Raw genomic sequence first — 24,210 nt, 5'->3', positions numbered from 1 at the left:
TTTCTAAGTCCTCTTACTGGCTTCTTAACCATGTGACCCATCTCTCATAAAGTCTGACTCCTAGAGCTCCACTGTCCTTCTTGCCTACCTCATCAATAGTTCTTTGCATCAGTTTTCCTCTCTACTACACACACCTGAGCTGGGGGAAACCTTTAATATAATGAGACTTTTACTGTAATTTAACCTTCATAATACTTAATAAATAAAAGGAATGAGGATAATACTAAAGCTTTAAGAAAAAAAGCTTTGGAAAGGCCTGTGTGTGAGTCCTTTATCAACGCTGTTCATGACTATATAAACGTGGCAAATGCCAAAGAGTTTGAGCTCTGCATGCAAAGTAGACAAAACAGAAGATGGCAGAGGAAGCCAGACACCAGGCTCTCAGGTTCAAGAGGGACACAAGACTGCAGAGACATTTTTATTATTGCCTGGTGACACTATGGCTTGGTGGGTCTGAGTGTCACATCAAGGGGCAAGAGGGAGTCCAGCAATTTCTGGTTTCAGATTGGCACAGGTAGTCTTTTCATTCTTTATCCTCTTGTCTTGCCTTTTTTCCCCACAATTTGCAAGCTACAGCAAATCAGGGCAAGACATCTATTTAGCAATGTTTAAAAATGTAGAAGCAAATATCTAAACGGGAGAAAATTCAAAAATATTTACCTGCAGACTGTAACTATGCTGCACTGCACAAATGCATCATTTTCTCTCCCTCCTGCTTTCCCACTTCTTCTGTGAAACCTCCCATACAGGCTCTTCCACCAGTGCCTGCCAGATAAGAGTGTGCTGCATTCCTTAGCAAACCACGGGGAACTATGTACTCTATTTGCTACTGAACAACTGGCAGTGGTCTTTGGTTAAATTTCCCCATGCTGACCTACTACAAACTGGCCAGTATTAAAAATCAGAGATCTCTTTCTTCATCTCCTGATCTCCCTCCCTGAGCAGGAGAGGTTTACTGATTTACTAAACCTCGGAGGCAATTAGTACCATGTCTGAACTCTTCCAAACTCTGTGAGAAATAAAAACCAGTGCCAACATATCACAAATGAACTTCCAGGTCTTTATAGGGTCCAGCAGAAGTCTGGACTCAAACCCAAAGGAATTATGGGCTCCTTAAAATAAAGATGCACACTTCACATTTTATGCCAGCTCCCTCCTTTTTCATTTGCCCTCTCTTAGTTCAGTGCTCTGTCCGACAGCTGCTGTAAATTCACCTTAGACACTACAGGCATACTTTTTAAGCCCCTAAATACACCACAGTTTCTTTCCAGATCAGAACTCGCCAAACAATGCAGATTCTGTGTGCTGAATGAGACCCTGACCTAGGACCCTCTCTAGTCAGAGCCACATTTGCTACCATGCTAATGCAATTAATTCTTTTCCTGGATCCATGTTTTCTCCAACAACCCTAAGCTTCTGCTGCTTGGGTTGATCCTGACCACTTGGAATCCTCAGAGCAGGAATTGCTTTACTAAGAAATCCCACAGAGTCCAAACAATATTTGCAAGTCCAGACGCCAGGGAAAACAGAAGAGAATTGGAAAATTAATCACCGTGTAAGAATGAGCAGCAAAAATATTACATCTTATCTTATAAAACATTAACGGGGGAACAGCATCTTACAAAGAAAATAAAGCCCCTATTAAGAAAATTCTGAAGAGCTTTTATTTTGGCAATAAAGTCAGTCCTATAAAATGAGTTAAGAGCAATATGAATATTAAAAACCAGTGAAAACAAAACTATAAAACAGAAAGAACACTACTGAGAGGAAAAGAATGCTCCCATTTTAGGTTATAAATACCTCTCTGTGGGAACTTGTCTGCACCAATGCCTTTTTTCATGTTAAAGACAATTAAACACTGAGATCTTGCATGGCACTGGGGTTTTTTTCACATCTCCATGATAAAATTAGGATTCCTTTTAACAGCTGTGAGCCTGATGCATCTCACTCTGCTTTCACCTGAAAGGAAACACACAGACCAGTGCTGGCTCCCAGAAGGATCTGAGCTGCTCTCCCACCAGCTGAAGCCATGGCAGAGCAGTGCTGCGGTGCTGGGCTGCTTCCTCGCCCCACTGGGGCACCTGCTCATGACTCTTAGCATGGGGCAATAAAACCTGTCCCAGCTCCTTTGCTGGGATGGGCACAGGTGCTGTCCACTCACAGCTCAAACAGCGAGGTGAGGAGAGTGGTTCCCCCCAGGCAGCAGGGAAAGGCAGTGGTGAGTGGGACCCGCTGCCAGCAGCCAGAACATTGTCCCAAAATAGGTTCTTTCATCCAGTGTTCAAGAGGCCAATCCACACACAGAATCGAAGTATTTGATTTATTTGCATTTCTGCAAAGGAAGGGGTTCTGGGTGGCAAATCCACAAAGCCAGCATAACTATCAAAACTTTTCACTATTTATACATTTTAGCAAAAAAAAAGACATTAATGTTCATTGGCTAGAAGTTACCTGGTTCTCTTATTAATTAGTATTCTATCACCTATTGGTTAATAATTCTCTCACTTCTCGTGCTAGTTAGTCCACATGTTCAATCTTTTTCTTCTTCTGGGTCAGAGGGTTTCTTGAGTCAGTGGACCAGGAGTTGGTGGTCACAATCTGCCCCAGACAGAATTACTTTTTTCCCAGTTTGAACTGATTCAGCACAGTTGCTGAACAGGGTTTATTGGTTTCTTCCTTATCTTGTGAGTTCCGCCAAATGTCCTTGTGGCCTGTAAATTCTGCATTCTTTGTGTCCAATAACAGTTTTACATCCTTCTTCCCAGGCTTTGTTCTGAGATCATTGAAAGGTGTTGAGCCCTAACCTTTACAAGGGAATTCTACCAACAAGTAATTTGTCTTTCCAACACTTGGGTATTGCAAAATGTAGAATATGTAAAATTTTCTTAAGAAAGGATGTTTTTTGATGCTTGATCTTTGTATACTTTCAAGCCTAATCAACAAGGGAGATTTAATCCATGAAACAGAGCAGCTAACAAGCAAGCTTACCCATGTGTTCAAAAAACAAATTGCTTGTTGGTAGAATCACCTTGTTAAAAGTTTAGGGCTAGACATGCTTCAGCGACCTCAGACCTAGAGGGAGGTTAACAAAGCCTGGGAAGAAGGATGTACCACTGGATATTGGACACAGAGAATGCAGAATTTATGGTCCACAAAGACATTTGGTGGAACTCACAAGATAAGGAAGGCACTAATAAAGCCAATGCAGCAACTGTGCTGAAATAAGCTTCAACTCAGTAAAAGGTAATTCCGGCAAGGACATCTGGCAACTGCCGACTCATGGACCACTGACCCAAGAAACCCACTGACCCAGATGCAGGAAAATTCTCCTTCTCTTAAATTTAGAAGATGGCAATAATCTATGAAACAAAGAAGTGTAACAAAGAGGAAAGTTTTATTTTCAGCACACACTGGATGCCTCAAACCCCAGGGGGTCCAGAAGCACAACTCACATTCAAACTTCACGCTTTTTGTAGTTTACGAAGTCCTGCCCATTTCTGTCAGGTAATGCATATTCATTGGCTTGTTGGTCTTGCCGTAAGAGGTGTCTTCTCCAAAGGGAAGAGGAGGTGTCATCTTCTTCTTTTTTATTGGTTGTGAAGAATCCCCCCATACTAGATGAAGGGTCTCCTTTGTTCACAGAGACCACCACATATCAAAGAGGCCTTTGTGCACAGGGACCTCTGCATGTTTATTTTAAATACTTGGTATTTTCCCTCCCCCGTCATAAAAGGTCCTCAGTGCCAGGTCCCGACAGCACCTGGTACCTTACAATCTTCGCAGTACGCTTATAAATTTCCTATAAAATCATGGCAATATAAAAAGAAACCCTAAATAAAAAGGTAATAAAGAGATCCTATTCTAACTCCACTAATCTTGCTTGTAATAAGACCATGTTATTTTATTTCTTACACAGAAGAAGAGAAAGATTGAGCACATGGATTAGCAGGAGAAGCAGGAGAACCATTAACAACTAGAAGACAGAATACTAATACCTCAAAGGATGTTGTAGCCAGGTGGGGATTGGTTTCTTCTCTCAGGCAACCAACAGTAGGACAAGAGGGCACGGGCTCAAGCTCTGCCAGAGCAGGTTTAGGTTGGATATCAGAAAGAAATTCTTTACAGAGTGCTCAGGCATTGGAATGGCCTGCCCAGGGAGGTGGTAGACTCACCATCCCTGGAGGTTTTTAAGGTGAGACTGGACGTGGCACTGAGTGCCATGATCTAGTAACCAAAGTGGGGTTGGATTAAGGGTTGGACTTGATGATCTCAGAGGTCTCTTACAACCCAACTGATTCTATGATTCTATGAATTAATGACAACTAAGTAAGTTAAAACCACCATACACTAAGTCTTTTGTTTGCTAAAATGTATAAATAGTGAAAAGTTCTGATAGTTGGTGTGCTCGATTTGTGGACTAGTGGACTAGCAATGAGCACCCAGAAGATAAACAATCTGTGTCTCTTGAGTGTTTAATTATCAGCTTATTGTTCGCAGGGTAACAAACTCTAATTTTACCGACAACGTGGACATCACTTAGAGCCTGTTAGCCATCACCTGCTTCACAGATTAAACCTGCTTGCTTTTGAAACAGGTCCAAAAGCCTGCAGAGATGAACCACCCCGGTCTCTCCCTCCCTGCCAGCCCTCCCTCATAGAGTCATAGAATCATAGAATCGATTGGGTTGAAAAAGAGCTCCGAGATCATCGAGTCCAACCCTTGATCCAACTCCAGTCCATTTACCAGATCATGGCACTCAGTGCCACGGCCAATCTCAGTTTAAAAACCTCCAGGGATGGTGAATCCACCACCTCTCTGGGCAGGCCATTCCAATGCCTGATTACTCTCTCTGGAAAGAATTTCTTTCAGATATCCAACTTAAATTTCCCCCGGCAGAACTTGAGCCTGTGCCCCCCCTGTCCTATTGCTGAGTGCCTGGGAGAAGAGACCAACCCCCACCTGGCTAGAACCACCCTACCATCCTCCCTCCCTCCCTGCCGGCCCCTTCCTCCTTCCCTCCTCCTTCCTCTCTGCGCCGCGCCCGGGCAGGCGGGGCCTGCGGGGCCTGTGGGCGGTGCCGCGGGCAGCGGAAGGCGCCGGGCCCGGCCATGGCGCGGCGCGTCCTGCGGCGGCTGCTGCTGCTGGAGGCGGCGGGGCTGCTCGGCGCTCTCCTGCTCTACCGCGCCATGGACCGCAGCCAAGGTGAGGGCCGGGCCGGGCGGGGGTCGCACCGCGGAGGGGACGGGGAGTGGGAGGCGGACACGGCGGGGGCTGCTCCAGGCAGGACCGCCGCGGGAGCACCGACCGGGTTTGGCGAGGAAAAGCTGCCGCGCTGGGCTCAGAGCTCGGCTGGTGTGAGTGCAGGTGCACAGGAGCGGCCTGTGGGGCGTACCCCTAGGACAGCTCTTGAGGAACTGGGTGCTGTTTCGGTGTCACACAGCCAGGCCCGCAGGGAATCCTGTGGGACGCGGCCGCGGCAGGAGCAGAGCAGAATCCTGTGCGGTTTTATAGCAACAGCAGCTGCTCAGAGACGAACTCCAAAAGGGCAGGGGCTGTCCGCAAATGAGGCAGGAATTGATCAGTCCCGTTTCGGGCCTTTGGTGTCGAGCCCATGGGGGGACGCCCAGGCTGTGTCGGGGAAGAAATAAGCCCAGCATCAGAAGTATCAAAAATCAAAAACAGCGTGGCCAGCAGGACCAGGGAAGTGATCCTTCCCCTGTACTCTGCCTTGGTGAGGCCACACCTTGAGTATTGTGTTCAGTACTGGGCCCCTCAGTTCAGGAAAGATATTGAGGGGCTGGAGCAGATCCAGAGAAGAGCAACAAGGCTGGTGAAGGGACTGGAGCACAAGTCCTATGGGGAGAGGCTGAGGGAGCTGGGGTTGTTTAGCCTGGAGAAGAGGAGGCTCAGAGGTGACCTCATCACTGTCTAGAACTACCTGAAGGGAAGTTCTGGCCAGGTGGGGGTTGGTCTCTTCTCCCAGGCACTCAGCAATAGGACAAGGGGGCACGGGCTTAAGCTCTGCCAGGGGATATTTAAGTTGGAGATCAGAAAAAAATTCTTTCCAGAGAGAGTAATCAGGCATTGGAATGGGCTGCCTAGAGAGGTGGTGGATTCCCCATCCCTGGAGGTTTTTAAACGGAGATTGGACATGGCACCAAGTGCCATGATCTGGTAAATGGACTGGAGTTGGACCAAGGGTTGGACTTGATGATCTTGGAGGTCTTTTCCAACCCAATCAGTTCTATGAGTCTATGATTAGTTACTGCAAGGAGGTTTGCTCTGCAGAGCAGGGGCCTTATTTTGCATTCACGGCTCTGGAGGCTGCAGCCATAGCTTGACAGACCTGTGTCCCTGGGGGAAAAGAGCCTGTCCTGCCACCTGCAGGGTCAGAGCAAGCCATTTCATTAGTAGTGTGGTTTTTATATCAGGTTCAGTCAAGTTCAAGCTGAACTTCACCTGCACTACATCAGTTTGCATTTGTTTTCTGAGATGACGTCTGGGTGTTTAGCCATCTTTCTTTCTGCCTTTATTAAATATGTAACACAACTATGGAGAACCAATGTTTCAACCCATCGTGGTAACTTGGTGCTGGGAATTCATGGGTTTTTCCCCCCTTTTTCAGTTCTAGATCCTGGTTTTCACATGCATACGTAGATTTTCTAAAATTGCAGTTCTGTAAGGAGCAGGAAGCCCATCTAATAGCTCGGTGAGCTCAGAGTGAGGGTTTTACACCTTTCTGTGTTCTAGTACTAGAATGCATAAGATCCTTCTATGAGCTGCTGTAAATCATTAAAATAGCATAAAGCTATCATGTTCTACTGGATTGCCAGAGCAGCCCACAGAATTCACTCAACACCTAAAGCTGCAGAAGGAAAAAAATTAGTTTTTTTCAGTTTTTATTTGCATGTCAGTCTATGAGAGGCTTTCATCTTCCTGTGCATCTGTAGCTTGTACTTGGTTTTCACAATTGTGAAGAAGCTCAGAAAACTCTGTGATGATGGGGCTGCACAAATAACCTCAGTACAATTTAAAAAAATAAATTCAAATCACATTGGTGGCTCTAACTCAAGAGCTCAAACAAATTTAAATAAAATGAATCTAGTTAGAAAAATAGTGCATTTAATTATCTTAAAATATGTTGAGAAAGTAACTGTGATTTATCTTTCTTGTCAGATTTCAGATACACAATGCAGAAGAGGTTTCCATCAATCCTGGAAGGTAGGTTTGGAGCTGTTGGCTTCAGAAGGATGGCTGAAGTTTCTGTTGCATCTTAATATATAAACCCAATGTTATAGCTGTGTAAAACTTACTCCAGGAGACACTGCAGAAGTGTTTATTGTTTCACATAGGCATGGCTGGAGTGTCAGACTGTTGGATAGAGACCTTGGAACTGGAGGGCTGTACATCCAATAAAACTAGCCACAAAGTGGCTCTCCTTCAGACATGTCTAACTTAGAGCTGACATGGATTTTCCTATTTTTCAGTTTATTATAAATCCAATGAGTGGTCTGGAATTCATGGCATAAGGGAGAATGACCAAATGACATGGTTAAGCAGCAAGAACTGAAGTAAGAAAAAAGTGTGATTAATTAAAAAAACTGTTTTATAATAATAATTTTTAAAATGTCCACTTCAAAACGTCCAGTTCATCTTCTTGATTTCTTGCCTTTGTACTTGTTTTTCAGCCCTCTTTGCCTGAACTGTTTCTTCCTCTTGATGATGCTTTTGACGTCCCTGTTGTGAAGCCACTTGTCACGCTCTATCTCCCACTGGATCTGTTTGACATCTTTAAGAGGAAAGGTGAGAAATAAGGAACTGATGGATACCTCTTACCATGACGTGGCATACAGATGAATCATGAAAAAGTTAAAACTTGGCTACTGTATTTATAAATGTTTAAATAAAGTGTAAGTGAACACTTTTGACAAAGTTTTGGGGTTTTTTCACTTCACAAAACAAACCCTTCCATCTCAGAGTTCTAGACAGTTATTTGTATGTTACTAATGCTAGACATGCTTGCATTAGGAGCAGTGTTTTGAGTGCTATTAACATTTTTCAAGTAATACCAGCAAGACTTGTAAAAGCTTTACAAAACTTTGCTCAACCAGCATATATCCATTTAATTTATTAGAATTACTTTGGGGAAACTACTTCTGCTTCACTGATACTGCAAGGAAATAGTCCCACAGGTAGGTAAAGACAGCCATACCTTATGTCTTCCCTTCACAAGGAATCCAGGACACTTTACCTGAGCAAAATTCACATGAATGCTTGACAAACAATATACTGCCTGTCCCTGTTTACAGTGTGAAAGGGCCACATGACAGTCTCTTTTCTGAAGCCTCCACTCCTCACAGTTAATACCTGTGCTGGGCATCTCTCATACCTGAAGAAAACTACATCACGTTCTTACTGACGTTGAGCTACTGCACCAACCTGTGTGGTTTCTGACCATGTTTTTCAGTTAAAGGTGGTGCATCTTTTCAATTACAGAACCTGAAGGGAAAAAGTAAACCAGAATAACAACTATCTGCTATTTGTATCATGTACTTACTTGCATTATCTCTGTTGGCCATGGCATTCATTCCAATATTGTCAAACTTGGACCCGGCATTTTCATCCAGCAGGTACCCGAACTTTAAAGAGAGAAATTTTAGTATTTTGTTACAAAGAAATAGGTAAAATTCTTGATCACTTTTTGCTAAGCACCAATCACACTCACCTCTTCTGCAGATGCCAGTATACCAGCATCTTGTTTTCTTTTCTTTCCTCGGTTGGATCCTTTAAACAGAAAATATTATTCTTATGAGACAGAATTTCAAGTTCACAGAAAAGTGAACCATGCTTTTAAATTTTATTTAATATTATTCTTTTAAATTTTATTTAATATTATTCTTATGAGACAGAATTTCAAGTTCACAGAGACACTAAAAGTGATACCATGCTTTTAAATTTTATTTAATGAGACCATGTAAAATAGCTGTGTTAGAAACCTTGATTCCCCACCTCCCCTTAAAAAAAGGGAAGTTTCCAACTGAGAATTAAATAGCACAAATCTGTACATCAGATGTAACATGCACAAACCACCAGTATGGCTCTATCAAGTTTTTCCTTCAACTCCCTTCCTTCAACAGCAGATTGTCACTCTCAATTAGCCATGCTGCCTGGAGGACAACCTCCATTTTATTTACAGTTTATTCAAATCTGAATCCAGATCCAAAACTGTAGACAAAACTGTAGACACTGTAGCAAAACCCTCCAATTCTAGTTTTTTAGATTCTGTATTTGCATTAAGCTTTATCAAATGGAAATTATGGCAGTGTTTTCTTACCGTCCAGTGATCCTCCAAAATTCATATCCTTCTTTCTCTTGCCCTTTTTACTAACAGACTTCAGTTGCTTGCCATTGTTTGGATCTGAGAGAAAAAATAGATCAATCTCTGATTCTCTCACCATGTATATGTATTTAAAGCACACCAGAGACTAAAATTTCTTTTTTTGGCATATTTGTCATAATGGTCCAAGTCTTAACTTTAAAAAACAGCACACACACAACCAAATCTGAAATTTCTTCAACTCAGACAATTAAAATTGGTTAGGGGTGTGCCATTCTTTATGCTGTTCTTCCACAGCACCAAAAAGGAATGATGTGTGTGTGTGGCTCAGCTTCACGAACAAAGATTTGGGCAGTGCTCTCCCCACGTGGGTGTGCCCTTCCAGCCTGCACAGTGGATTTTTTAGGTGAGGCACAGCGTGTGCAGAACTGGCCCCACCGTTTCAGTCCTGAGGTTCATCTGCCACGGCCGAGCGAGCTTGGACAGTGACAGTGAAGTCCTCAGGACTAGAACCTACAGCACCCGGCATTTCCCAGGAGGTCTCCCATCCAAGTACTAATCCGGGGCTGACCCTGCTTAGCTTCCGAGTTCTGACGGGATCGGATGTCAGGGAGGCATTTAACTGCCAACTGAAAAGGAATGATACTAAGATACATAAAATACAAAGGCTAAAAGCAGGCATTATGTAAACTTTGAATGTCTGCTTGGTAAAGTCTGGGAAAATAATCTCATGAAAGATTAATGTGTTAAAACTATATGAACAGTTTATCTCTTTTACCCTGAGTCATCTTCCTGTGGCCTTTAGTTATCTGTTCAAATATTCCACTAATCTGTGCATTTCCAGCCACATACATTATATTGTGTCAACTCTGCTTTTCAGTTGAAAAAATAAAACCATGCAGATGCCAGAATCAGTTATTATAGCAGTAATAAAAATATGTGTGCACAGCTGTACTACAGGAGTAAGCTGTTACTTGTGAGACAGCAATTTAAATAAAAGTCACCTCATCTAAAAAAATCAAGATTCTAATGAAATACGAAAATTACCAAGTACCAGATTCTTTTATTTTTCTCTTTGAGATCTTTTAGTATTTCTGCCTATTGTAGCCAGTTATATGTGTATAAAGCTACTTTTGTTACTGTCAGTGTTCTCAGAATTAAAGAAACATGTTTCATTTGCGAGTTTTTAGACCCAGATACCTAATTCCCACTTTTGCCTAGGAGACTGTGCCAGGAAGACTTCATTGCCCAGAAAAAGGATTTGTCATTTCTTTGCTTAAAAGCCAAACTTCTCACCTAAGTAACTATACTGGAATTTACCTATGTAATTACAAATTAGAGAACATATTTTTATAGCTTTTTCTTCTCATTTTTTGGTAATAAATGGTACTTTACCTAGGCTGTTATCATCATCAGACACATCCATAAATACACCTCCCTCTTCATCCATATCCTCTTCAAAATCTTCCTCCATGCTTCCTAAGGAGACTTCCTCATCATCCAGATCACTGAAATCATCTTCATCATCAGAATCCTCCCAGTCAGCACCAGATTCCTCACTGCTTTTGCCTTTCTTACCGTCTTTGGTTTTCTTTTTTATATTACTAAAGAAAGATGTAACAAGCTTTAGCACTTCATTCAGCAAAATACTGTTTAGATCTAGATGACACCTATCTACTGGCAAACACTGTTAGAAAGTTCAACATCACTGCAAACTAGTGTAAAGGCTGAGGCCTAAGAAATATGTATTGTGCACTCAGGTATGTTTTCAACATTAGTATAGGGAACTGCATTATAAAAATCAACCGTTTCAAGAAGTTCTGGAGAGAATCCTATTCTGAAATTAGCAGACATGGATTATCTCTTCCTCCTCCAGTATTTTGTATTTGCTTCTTTTCAGAAATTTTTTTCTGTAAAACATGCAGACTGCTCTATGAAATACCAGTCTACATCACAAAAATGTTTAGACTTTAATTCTTCTGTTATCTCAAGGAAAAGTTTCTGTGCCAATTCAAAAGCTGTACTGTAGATACATCAAGTAAAAAGAGGCTAATTAATAATTTCCAATTGGACTCGATGATCTTAAAGGTCCCTTCCAACCTAAATGATTCTATGATTAATGAAACTGCTAATTTCCTGAGAACTGAGCTCTGTGACTCTGGATTCCACAAAGTTATTTCTGTGTTACAATCGGTTACAATCAGTCCCTAAAGCAGTACAACAATTATGCCTCATTCTGCTTCCATTTTTACTTGGTAGTTCTCAAAGAGAAACCTGAGACAATGAAAAACAAGGTTTTAGCTTGCTTACTGGGTCACTCTGTTGTACAAATATTCTACAGGTCTCATGTGTCAAGCCAGCAGACTGTAAGCACCACAGACTGGATCATCGTGATCCATTATGGGACACATGGAAAAACAGCATTACTCAGTGTTCAACTGCTACTGCCTTTTTTGCAAGGTGATAATTCCTGAATCTTCCTGAAAAAGGTCTATCCAGTTTTGCACAGTAGAACTCTATATAGATATTAAAACAAGAGATGTAAGAACCAATTAGAAGTCTTACCCAGCAAAATCAAGGTCATCCTTGTCAATAATGGCATTATCAGCAGCTTCAAATGTATCTGGGGAGGAAAAAAAATTATTACTGCAAAGTAAGCAAAGAAATAGGAAGTCATTGTGTCCAACAAGTACCTGGACATGCTGGAGCAAGTCCAGAGGGCCACAAAGATGACCAGACTGCTGGAGCACCTCTCCTATGAGAACAGGTTGAGAGAGCTCAGCCTGGAGAAGACTCCAGGGTGACCTTATTGAAGCCTTCCAGTACCTACAGGGGCTCCAAGAGAGCTGAAGAGGGACTTTTGACAAGAGCATGTGGTGACAGGACAAGGGGAATGGGTTCAAACTGAAAGAGGGTACATTTAGAGTAGCTATTAGGAAAGAATTCTTTACTGTGAGGGTAGTGAGGCACTGGAACAGGCTCCCCAGAGAAACTGTGGATGCCCCATCCCTGGAAGCGTTCAAGGCCACACTGGATGGGGCACTGAGCAACCTGATCTAGTGGAAGGTGTCCCTGCCCATGTCAAGGGGGTTGAAATGAGATGATCTTTAAGGTCTTGTCCAACCCAAGCCATTCGGTGACTGCAAAACATCTAACTTTTAGGTATCATTTTTGTGAAGAGTTTAAATTATCTGCCCGAGTAACAATGGCCTCTGATACCAAAGGGTTCATACTCCTATAGTAAAAAAAAATCCACAAAACAGTAACCTTAAGCTAACTGATTTTTTTTTGTTCTGAGAAAAATACTTTTCTTTGAAAAGTAATGGAAGTTTTTACTTTATCCAGGATGTAATTTATTACCAGAACTAGATGCCATGGGAAGCAGACAGACACAAATAGACAACTGGCCAATGATACAAATTTAGTTGGCAGGTGGGATATTAGCAGTCTCAAATACTTGCACCAAGTCAGAGAGAACAAGAACTCAATTAAGATACCCCAAGCAAATGTTCTGTCAGCTGATCAGTATTTTCATTTTAAGATCAGAAGTATTAGGTATAATTTTTTAAGAAAAGCAACAGACTATAGAGGTTGAAAGCTCCTATCATAGGATTCATTCCTATTCACACAGGAATAATTTGCTATATAAAAAAGGAAATTAAAAAATCTGATAAATTACAGCTGTTTTGTTTCAAAGAGTAAACACTAACATTAGAGGGGTCCTGAATTTATAAAGCAAATTTTCATTAGAGATACTAAAAATAAAAGGACAAATGCAATTAGTAAAAATATTCTTGTAATAACTAAGACCCTATTAATTCACTAAGAAAGAACCCTGCTATCAGAGTTCAGAATTCTCTAAAAACACTGTACAAAACAGTTATGAAGGGCTAACTGCATTTTCTTTTTTCCAAATGCATGTAATATTGTGTAAGTAAAATATGAAATAATAAAATAGTGGACATTTTGTGGAACACTAATGAATTTAGATTCTGAACAAATCATACATTAAGTCCAAAGCAAACAAAGTACATGCCACAGGAAGAGCTGAGACTACTGTAGAAGTCTGCGAAGGACCTTACTGACCACATAACCTCATGAAAGATGTTAGAAACCATGAGAGAAACTGTAAGATTGAAAAAGCCAAGCAGTAAAGAAAAAACAGAAGCAAATGTTACATGCTGCTAGAAAAGGTTACTCAGACTACGTTAGGAAAAGAAAAAAAAAGGCATGAACTGCCACTCATGAACCTGAACTCAAAATCAGATTATTTCCTGCCATTCAAAAGGGCTGACTACTGGAGTGGTGTGAGCAACACCTCTTTCTCAAGGTGGCCATCGAGCTGGCAATGGATATTGTGACCTGCTGGAAAGCCAGTGTGCTTCCACTTCCATACTCCTGTATCTCATTCTTTTATATATTATGAACAATGAAAAAGGATAAATTAATAATTTGCAAAAGCAGGAAATACTGCAAGGAAGAACACAGTCTTACCCAATGCTCTTTCAAATTCATCATCATCAACATCTTCCACACTTTCTTCATCATCCTGACGCCTTTGTTTCTCTCTCTTCTTATCAAACTTCGAATAAAATCTGAAATAATGTATTGCTCTCAGACACAAAATTACAGGTGATGATCTTTATGAAAATTTCTTTTAAAAAAAACAACCTGCATATTGTTTCCTGTGGATGTTGCCATTTGAAAACTGTATGTGATGGTTTCAAACACATCTAAAATCAAGAGATTTGCATTTCCTTTGTTTTTCAAAGAGTCAGTCACTACTGTAAGATTTAAAACAATGAAATTTCACTGGCCAAAGGTGCCAGAAGTTATTTTTAACATAGTGAATTTATAAAAGGGGACAAGAAAGATGTAGAACTCTGCCTTAAACTGATAAGGAAGAAAGAAGTGCAACTTGAATGTAATTGGGGAAAAAAAATATAAAATACATTGATCCATTAAGTTTTAATAGATTTTCTCCCTTAGCCCTCTTCATTAGGGTGCATAGTTTTACCTTCTGTCAGCCATTTTAAACCACTGTTTCATTTCGTATTAAACAACAACCAAACACAGAAGGCAATTTTAATCATATAGAGAAGAGTACTTTGCACAGAAAACTTTAAATATGTAATCTCAGTTTCAGTAATCCTCAGTTTAACAGTACTGTTAACTTTTTAGACAGGGGCTTGTTTTTAAGCTGCTCTTCTTTAATCTTGAAATTAATACTACTATTTTATTTATGTATTAATACTATATTCCTCAATAATATAATATCAATTAACTAAAATTAGTACGTTCCATTAACCTGATAGTTCAAAAATGTTTAAAAGCTTCTACAGCAATGGATATATTAAACAAAACCAACCAACCAAAAACACTCGAAGTGAATTAAAGAAAATAAATGAAGTTCGTTCAAACCCTTGATTTCCTACAGAGACACTCACAGGTAACCAGTATTTTGATCTAATAAAAACAAGTCTTTGCCAAATGTGTATCACTTCAATTTTAGTGCTACCACTGCATTTTTATATAATACTCTGAAAGGAAATTCAATGAAACTGAAAGAACTAGGAGTACTTAAAAAATAAATACCCTGAAAAGTAGCTCCTCTGACTTTTTTGCTTTGTTCCACTCTAATTTGATGCCAATAACATAAACAATATATTTCAGCTTTCTCCAAATGTACTTCTAATGTGTAAGAACTACAAGGCTTTAGGCTTGTACTTTAAGAACTTTAAGGCTTTTTTATTCTAATGACAACTTACTTAATTTTAGACTACAAGCCCTGATTGCCTTTGTTCATAGATGATATTCTTTCCTAAGCCCTTTTGACAATTGTCAAAATTACATCCAAGAAAAGCACTATCATTGTAAGTCTCTCAAATTAATGAAAATTTGCAAATTCTTGAAATATCAGAGAACACTTACAAAATGTAACAGGTTTTAATGGCATTGCATTAAAAACCTTTCACTGAAAATGAACATTCACAAGTATTTTATTACCTGTGAAAGAACACCTCATCCACTGGGATTTTGCTTTCATCTTTGGAACGGAATTCCTTACTGTTGACTGCAAAAATAAAGTAAGAACTGATTTTACCTCAAGTTGAAACAATTGTTATTCTTTTAAGAAATTAAACAGCATGCACAGACAGAAGTATGCAGATACTCAGGGTCATCTGTTAAATCAAGTGGAGCTCTCTTTCAAAACCTCTTCCAACAGTTCTCAGTGTATACATCGATATTTCAGTGGGAACAGAAGCCATAGAAAAAATTAAAGAGGCACAGCCTTAACCAGGTTCTAAGTTATGTATCAGCAAGGGAGGATTCAGAATCACCTACAGCAGGAATGCATTTAAAACAAAAACAGGAAAAAAGAATAGAAAGTAAGACGAACTTGCTGTCATGCACTGAAACACTGGAACTGTCTCTGCCCATCACTCCTGGCAGCAGAAACCAGATCAGCACACTCACAGCAGTACTTCAAATGAACAGTAGAAGGTACCAGATAATTTGCAATGTCAGCTCTCTAAGCCTCGGCAGAGATCAACTACGTGCAACAACTGCAGATTTTTGGAATCATATTAATATATCCAAATTTTTGTTATCAGACATTTCATTTGTAGAGCACTTAAATTCCTCAAATTCAGTTCTAAATGCTCAGTTTGCTCCTTCAATTCAGAAGAAACTAAAAAATGTGACAAACTATAACTTTAATGTGAAAATTCCTACTTTAACAGCTATAAAACCATGCATCAGCCACAAAGGTGCATCAGCTAGTGTGTATAACTAAAACCTTTGTGTAACACAACAGATCCAAAACTAAAGGAAAGCCTATCCCTGGGAATGTTATAGAGACCCCACCACAGAAGATGATAACTCTCCTGTTCTCAACCAGCATGTTTTAATGATGTTTACCCTCATTTATTTAGCTGCTGGTTCTTACCACCAAATCCTGGTCTTAATAGCTGGAAACAGTGAGACTACAGAAAAGGCAGCCTCTTTCTGGAGGCAGGAAGCCTCTCAGCAAAGTAACAGTGCCAAAGATACTTTATGCTAATCCTAACAACAGCTGCAGCTGTGGCATTGTATGGAGTAATCCATATCATTTTATGAAAGAGCTTAATGTGATTTCTCTAATTATACAGACCCATTTTCTGGAATTATAAATTATTTTTCAATCATAGTAAATAGAATAAAAATGGCTGTAGGATAACTGACTTTCCCTACATCATGTGTTCTTAGAATGATTCAATGATCCAAAGTTTCAGCTGTGGAGATTCCATACACCCTTACATGATGATTAAACTTGATCCTGAATATCAGGCACCACCACTGCACTCCTGATGGACAGAACTTTCTTTTACTGCTAAGACAAACAGCATAGACAGTGCAGATGACAGATCTACAACAACCAAGAATTTTTTAGCCATCATAATCTTACCTGAAAATGGCCTGACTTACCTGCAAGATTCTGCATATCTTTCATAAACTGCTTCTTCTTTGGCTGCATTACCACACTACTGGTGTTTTCTGTATCAGAATATAAATCAGAAAGAAATTACTTTTATTACTATTGATACAAAAATGTGAGGAGTGGCTGATTCACTCACCAGCACCAGTGGGTTGTGCTGCCACACATAATGATCTCAAGAGGCTGGACAAATGGGCTGACAGGAACCTCCTGCAGTTCAACAAGTGGAAGCACAAAGTCCTGCACTAGAGGAAGAACAAACCCTGGGACCAGCATACTCTGGGGGCTGCCCAGCTGGAAAGCAGCTTGCCTGAAACTACCCTGGTAGTCCTGGTGGACACACAGTTGACTGTGAGCCAGCAGTGTGCCCCTGCAGCAAAGAAGGCTGACAGTTTTCCTGGCACTTATTAGACCACCCCTGGAGCATTGTGTCCAGGTTAGGGCTCCCCACAGTAAGGCAGATTTGGGCATATTGGAGAGAGTTGAGCAAAGAGTCACTAAGATAATGAAGGAACTGGACTGGAGCATCTTTCCTGTGGGCAAAGTGTGAGAGGGCTATGATTGTTCAGCCTACAGAAGAGAAGGCTCAGGGGATTCTCATGAGAGCATATCAATACTTGAAAGGAGGGTGTAAAGAAGACAGAGGCGGGCACGTACCAGTGGTGCCAGTGACAGCACAAGAGGTGACAAGCACAAATTGAGACACAGGAGACTCCATCTGGACATCAGGAAACAAGTTTTCACTGTGAAGGCAACTGTGTGCTGACATAGGTTGCTCAGAGTGGCAGTGGAGTGTCCAGTCTTGGAAACATTCAAAAGCCATCTGGACAGTCTGCTCTAGGTGGCCCTCTCTGGAGCCCATGACCTCAAGAGGTCCCCTCCAACCTCAACCATTCTGTAGTCTTTACATTCCCCTATCACTTGCTTATTCCTGCAAAGTTAGCCATTCTGCACTGCAAGGTGAGAGTCAGCAGTGCATGACTGCCAGCTGGTTCTGGGCTGCAGACATCTCTCTGGCAGCCCAGAAGACTGATCCCACTCCTCTGTTGCACTTGACAAACACTTGACAAAGGCAATCTGAGAAAATGAGAATTTGGACAGCACCCATAATCGAGATCACGTGCCATAAGTACAGAGAAGTGCACACCTTTGCCTTTACTGAGTTTGGGATTTCTGTACACAAAGCGATCCAAGAATCTCATTAATGTGAAATCCTGCAAAGGGTCCCCGGAGTACTGAATGTGATTTCCCTGAAAGAAACAAAGAGCCAGAAAACATTAAGGTCTTCATTTTAGAAACACACCATCTAAATACAGAGGACTCAGTTCAAGAATAACATTAAATCATACCTCAAAAAGACAAAGGCTTGGGGATATTGCATCATATAACCTTGACCATGTTCCTATTTTTGCAAGTCCAGTATTTTCTTTTAAAAAATCCCACCTCTCTTGCTTTCTTTCAGTGATGAATTGCCTTGCAATGTACTTGCTAACAGCAGTTAATACTCAGCATCATTTGGATATCATATATTCAAATGGAAAATAAATATTTTAAAAATATATTTGTGTGGGTTTGAGTATTTGGGGCATAGTACCTAACAGTATTAAAAAAAAGAATTTGTTCCTACAGCAGGGTTCTCTACAATTAAAAAGAAGTCAAAGACATAAAAATACTGTAATAAAACTTAAAGAATCACATAATACCCACATTGCTACAAAGTTAGAACTTTTGTGAGCACTCTCTTTTGCATAAAATACTTTAATGCCATGAAGAGCTTGGCATGTGAGTGTATGATAAGAGTTCTGCAGAGCTGCTAGTTACCCACATAGTGCAAGGAGACTATAATAGGTTTTTTCAAATGGCAAAATACACCTAACAGAAAAAAAAAATCAAACTTTGAAGTTACAGACTACTTACTTCTAAAATTGTTTTCGCGAATAGAGCCACAGACGGATGAAAATGCTCAGAAAGCTGAAAAACATGAATCATTTATTTATTTCAACTTAAAAAATAAATGAAGTTGTTACATTGACGTATCAGATTCTTGACAACACCACTATACCATAGGACCACTCTGTAACTCATCAACTAACACACATGTAGTAGTGCAAGGCTGATGTGTTCTGCCCTTGAACAACTTCTAATCTTTTGTTTGCATTAACAAAATACATTTTCACTTAAAATTTTATTTAATTCAACACTAAAAAGCTTTAGTGGTCAAAGCTAAGATCCAAAAGTAAAAATATTATTATTGTCCAAATCCCCACTTAAAAATTCTTATTCCCTAGTCCAGACTATCAGCATTGTATGGAACATATACATTCTTAAAGCTGAATTGTCATCATTTTTGAAGTTTCTGTTATGTTACCCAGGTAGTTATCCCAAGAATAAGTAAGTTCATTTTCCTCTCTTAATACAAGTGCCACATTAAGTAACAGCAAGTTGAAAACACTGTACCTTCTTCAGTTCCCAAAGGCTTGTACTTTCAGCACCACAGTATAAAGGACTTCGGTGCATAGGATCATAAGAAGTTCCACTCTTCCTGCCTGAGGGGTTGGAGGAGAAGAAAATGACTTACGTTTTCTCAGACAACTTTACAGGAGTATTATTTTCATTTCACCATGGCAGCAATGCTGCCCATCATTCTCAGCTGAACAGGCCACAGATTCATGTGGCAGCAGGTAACGCCTTTACTCAGCTGCCCTTCACCAGTGTATGATCAGGGGCACAGGTTGAGTTCCTACGTGCTTCCAAAGGAAGGTCCCAAAAAACCCTGCCCTGTTCCAAAAGGTCTTCAGGAAGGAGTGAAACTGCATGCACGTTCAAAGCTAGACAAGTTGTTCTACCGAACTTCACAAGCAAACGACAAGGTACACATCCTAACTTTGGCTACATTGCTCCAAAGGTGTCTGAACTTGGAAGCAAAAAATTCCAAGCCTGTTTGTTGCTAAGGCACAACTGTGTTTATTACAATCAAGTATTTGCTTATTACAAACTACATAAAGTGAAATACACTAGTCAGAGTCTCTTCATCACTGCTGAGCTAACAGATAAATTATTTTTAACTGCTTTCAATCAAATTTCAATTTGAAAACTAATGTTTTAATCAATCATAAAACAACTCTTGATCAACATCTCACTGTTGCAGAATGTTAGAAGTTATATGAATTACATTTTCTTGCTAATTTACCTCCCATATTCAGATGATGCACCCACGAGGCTGTTGAATTTGAATTATTTGTTTTAGCAGAATTTTCCTTTTTGCTTTGCTCTTCATCTTCTACTTCTTTGTCTGCATCCACAAATTTCTCCTTGTCCTCTTCAGCCTCTTCTTGATCCTTAAAGCACTCTTCATCATCTGACTCCTAAAACCCAAAAAATGTTAGCCAACAGCTTTTCCTTTCCAGATTTATTCTGATTTTTTTAGAAAAATGCAGATATCATTCTTACACTACTTACAAAAATCTAAACAACTGATGGCCAATGTTTAAAAAAATGCAGATTTTTGTCCTAGATACAGGACTTAAAATTGAACTTTACAGCTCACAACACAAAAATGTGACAGTCCCTCCCCACTTCAAGAAACAAAAGATCTTAGCAAACCCTCAGGTTAATAAAAAACAGGTTAGGGAAAGGTGCTTATGAAAAAGCAATGAGAGAAAGAAATCATTTTATACCACATGATCCTGTAACTGGCCCCTTAACTCTGGTTTTACTTTCAGAAGCTCAGACAGAAGGTACAGGGTTCCACAAATGAAGGGTGGCATTTGTCCACAAGTGACTTGAAGTAACCTCTTCACAAAGGCCTTCACACGCCGTAACACTACATCTGCCTTCAGAGATTTATAGACAAGGTTAAGAAACATGGATGGCTTTGAGCAGGTTGCTAAAGCAGGATCTAGAAGCTTCCTGTAGAACACACAGGAGAAAACATTGCTCATTGTCATAATTAATATAGGAGAAAAATTGCTATTAACAGCAAATACCTATATTTTCAGAGTGCCATCTAAAAGACTAGTGACAGCTTGTTCCCCAGTACTCAAAACCATTACAATCCATCCTGAACTGTTAACAGTTATACAGTATTTCTGGCTATATATGAGACGCTGACAATTAAAAAACCAAAAGCTACATCAGTAAATAAAAAATTGTAAGACAATATAAAGAAACTGAGTTCAATTGAAAAGTTTCAAAATTTGAGATATTCGATGTAAGAAACTAATCAGGCTTGTTCATATGTTCAAACAAATAGAAAGAAAACGGTCAGAAATCAGCATGTTTCGCAATTAGACCTACGTATTGACAAGTTCATTCTCTACCCCAATTTTTTCCAGGCTGTCAGGCACAGTAAGGCCCTTAAATACATTCCATATTTTGGGGGAACTTGAGTACCCTTTTTAAAAACGATCAGCAATGTCCCTTTGGTCAGCTAAACAGAAGCCTGTAAGGATCCTATAAAGAGTCTAAATAATTAGCTGGGATAAAAAACATACTATTATAACATAAGACCTTCCAAACACACAAATGAAATCACCTAAAGAAAGAATTCATTAACATAATATTCCCCCTCCTCACAATAAGGAAAAAAACCCTAAACTATTTTAGGCTATTTACAGACTAAATTTACAGGCTAGTACCTGTAAAAGTGATTCCAGAATAAACAGTTATCAATTAGTTTCAAATAACAGTTGGAATTAAAACATGCCACCAGAAAAGAGTGGCAAAGAATGAAATGCACATGTTGTGTTCTCAGGAGCTATCACTACCTTTTGTTTTATCCCCATGTTAAGTCAAAGAAATCACATACATTTTCTTCCAGTTCATACAAAACATCAGAAATTTTTAGCCAATCAAACACAAAATTAGCAAGATGTTAAATGCAAAGGAAATGTTTCTACAACATTAAATTAACGCTGAGTATCGTACAAAATGAAATTTACATAAAAAATGCAAACCAGCCACTTACTTGTACAGTGCTGCATAGTACCTATCCGACACAGTCTGCTGAGAGTCCATCACTTGAAACAGCAACATCAGGGCCTGGACACTGGTACCGAAGTTTGCAAGATGCAGAACTTTAAACAAGGTGTTCAATTGCTCTTTCACTTTGTCATCACCAGTCTCAGCATAAGGGTAAGCTCTGTTTACCCCACAAAGAAGAGCACTGAGCATTTTGGATTCAACATCTTTTTTCTTAATACAGTTCCGGAAAAAACAGAAGTACAAAGTTATCAGCTTGTTAGCCAATGCACTTTCTTCATGGCTGAGGACTATCTGATTTAAAAAGCAAATGGCATAATATTGAGTTTTCACATTGATGTTTGACCGGTACAAAAGTCTCTCCACCTCACTGCACACTACTCCCTTCATATTTGGATGCTTGTGAAGCAACGTCTCTAAAAGGTAAGAGGCTTTGGTGGCGATCTTGTTCTGAGGGTCTCCCAGTTTATTTACCAGTAGGACCAGCAGAGCTTTCTCCTGCTCAGGCTTGTTACAGAGAAGCTCATGGGCAACTGCCAGAGCTCGGGATTTCGTGGCTGTCAGACAATCATGGCTCAGTGTTTCTAATGCCTGCACAAACTCTGCTATGTGCAGTTTCAGGTGATGCTCAAAGTACCACAGTATCAACCGTCTGTCTCTTGAATCCTTGTTGCCACTCGACATCTTCACCACATTGTTAAATGGTCGCTGTGAGAAAGACCACAATTTTCGATTGTCTGGTAAGATATCTGAAATGAGAAGCTCCTTGAAAGTATCCAAAGCCATGAGGCTCTGCTGCCTGCTGCCCTTTTTCTTTATGAGGTTTACCAAGTTCTCAACAAACTGGAGACTGTGGACAGCACTGTCCTGGATGAGAAGAGTCATTGCTGCCATCCTGTCAGCCAAGGTACCCGAGGACACAACAGTTTTCATCCACGCTGAAGAGGCCCCTTTCTGATACTCTGTCTTATTCTTAAACAAGTCTGTCTCATGTTCATACAGCTTTTGGGCCAGGGTCTTATACTTGGACACAAGTGTCTGATTCTGTGGCTCTGGAGAGAATTCATTGGTGTATTCTAAGTCATACCACTTGCCCCCTGGTTTGATCAGTATTGCTTGCCTAGCATGAAATTCAAAATCTTCCTCCAGCTTTTCTTTCTTTGCTGAAGGGTGCTGGCCCTGATCACCACCATCCTGCTTCTTTTTGTTGTCTTTCACATTGTTTGCCTTTTCCTTGACTTTTTTTTCTTTTTTCCCCTCTTCTAAAGGAGGCTTAGTTTCCTTCTTGCTTTTCTCTTTCTTTGGAAGCTTCTCTTTCTCCTTGCTGCTGCCTTCATCGTCATCCTCCTCCACCACCGAGCAACTTTTGGAGTATTTGCTAAGCCCCAGGGAGCTGACGAACGCCTCCAGCTCCCCTTCCTTCAGGTCATCCATTGTGTCCTTCTTGCCGCCATCCACCATCTCTCCTGCATCGTCCAAGGCACAGAGCATCAGGTAGTCTTGCTGTGGGCAGCAGAGCTCAGCTATTACGAGCAGTCCACTTTGAGATCTCCCCTGACTCCCAAGGGCTCTCCCCAGGAACGGTTTAGGTTGGAAGGGACCTCATTCCATCCCCCTGCCATGTGCCAGGACACCTTCCCCCAGCCCAGATTGCTCAGAGCCCATCCAGCCTGGCCTTTGCACATTGCAAGGGATGGGGCATCTGATGGGATATCAAAAAAAAAATTCTTTCCAGAGAGAGTAATCAGGCATTGGAATGGGCTGCCCAAAGAGGTGGTGAATTCACCATCCCTGGAGGTTTTTAAACTGAGATTGGACGTGGCACTGAGTGCCATGATCCGTTAAACGGACTGGAGTGGACCAAGGGTTGGACTTGATGATCTCAGAGGTCTTTTTCAACCCAATCGATTCTATGATTCTAAAGACCACCTCGTTCCACCCCCCAGCCGTGTGCCGGGACACCTTCCCCTAGCCCAGGTTGCTCAGAGCTCCATCAGGCCTGGCCTTTGCACACTGCAAGGGATGGGGTATCCTTACCTTTACTGGACAGCCTGTTCCAGGGCCTCACCGCCCCCTGAGCAAAGAACATATTCCCAACACCTGCTTGGGATCCCGCACATCCCGCCCCCCGCACGGGCCGGTCCCGGGATGGGGAGTCCCTCTCCGCCACGTGCTCCCGCTGCTCCCGCCCCGTCCCTCCTCACCTTGGTGCCGCCGAGGCGCAACACCTCGTCCAGCGTGAACCCTTCGGCATCTCCATCTCCTCCTTCCTCATCGCCATCATCATCGGCCTCCTCGCCGCTGTCGCCGCCGGTTTTCCTCGGGTCCCCCACGCCGAAGTCCCACAGCGCCGCCGCCATCGCCGCCCGCCGGAAAATCTCCCGCGCACATGCGTGACGCGTGTCCGGCCGGGACC

At 41.0% G+C, this 24,210-nt stretch overlaps 1 protein-coding gene and 1 long non-coding RNA gene across 2 annotated transcripts; one reads left to right on the top strand and one right to left on the bottom strand.

Moving 5' to 3' along the window:
* Positions 1-5,047: 5,047 nt before the first annotated feature.
* Positions 5,048-7,932, top strand: LOC139681751 (uncharacterized). Its single transcript, XR_011699545.1, has 4 exons — positions 5,048-5,202; positions 7,177-7,221; positions 7,488-7,571; positions 7,689-7,932. It is a non-coding gene; the product is annotated as an uncharacterized lncRNA (long non-coding RNA).
* CEBPZ (CCAAT enhancer binding protein zeta) lies at positions 7,314-24,193 on the bottom strand. Its single transcript, XM_071575367.1, has 16 exons — positions 23,999-24,193; positions 21,781-23,297; positions 20,492-20,723; positions 20,005-20,179; positions 19,272-19,360; positions 18,732-18,785; positions 17,962-18,064; positions 16,805-16,873; positions 15,344-15,410; positions 13,832-13,932; positions 11,903-11,960; positions 10,733-10,941; positions 9,335-9,418; positions 8,726-8,784; positions 8,558-8,639; positions 7,314-7,789 (listed from the first exon to the last, which is right to left on the bottom strand). Exons 1-16 carry the CDS (start codon positions 24,152-24,154, stop codon positions 7,650-7,652), a joined length of 3,195 nt encoding a protein of 1,064 aa, XP_071431468.1. The 5' UTR covers positions 24,155-24,193; the 3' UTR covers positions 7,314-7,649.
* Between the last annotated feature and the right edge of the window lie 17 nt (positions 24,194-24,210).

Source organism: Pithys albifrons, chromosome 2, assembly GCF_047495875.1.
Source record: "Pithys albifrons albifrons isolate INPA30051 chromosome 2, PitAlb_v1, whole genome shotgun sequence".
NCBI lineage: Eukaryota > Metazoa > Chordata > Aves > Passeriformes > Thamnophilidae > Pithys > Pithys albifrons.
This window is presented reverse-complemented; position numbering and strand designations above follow the sequence as displayed.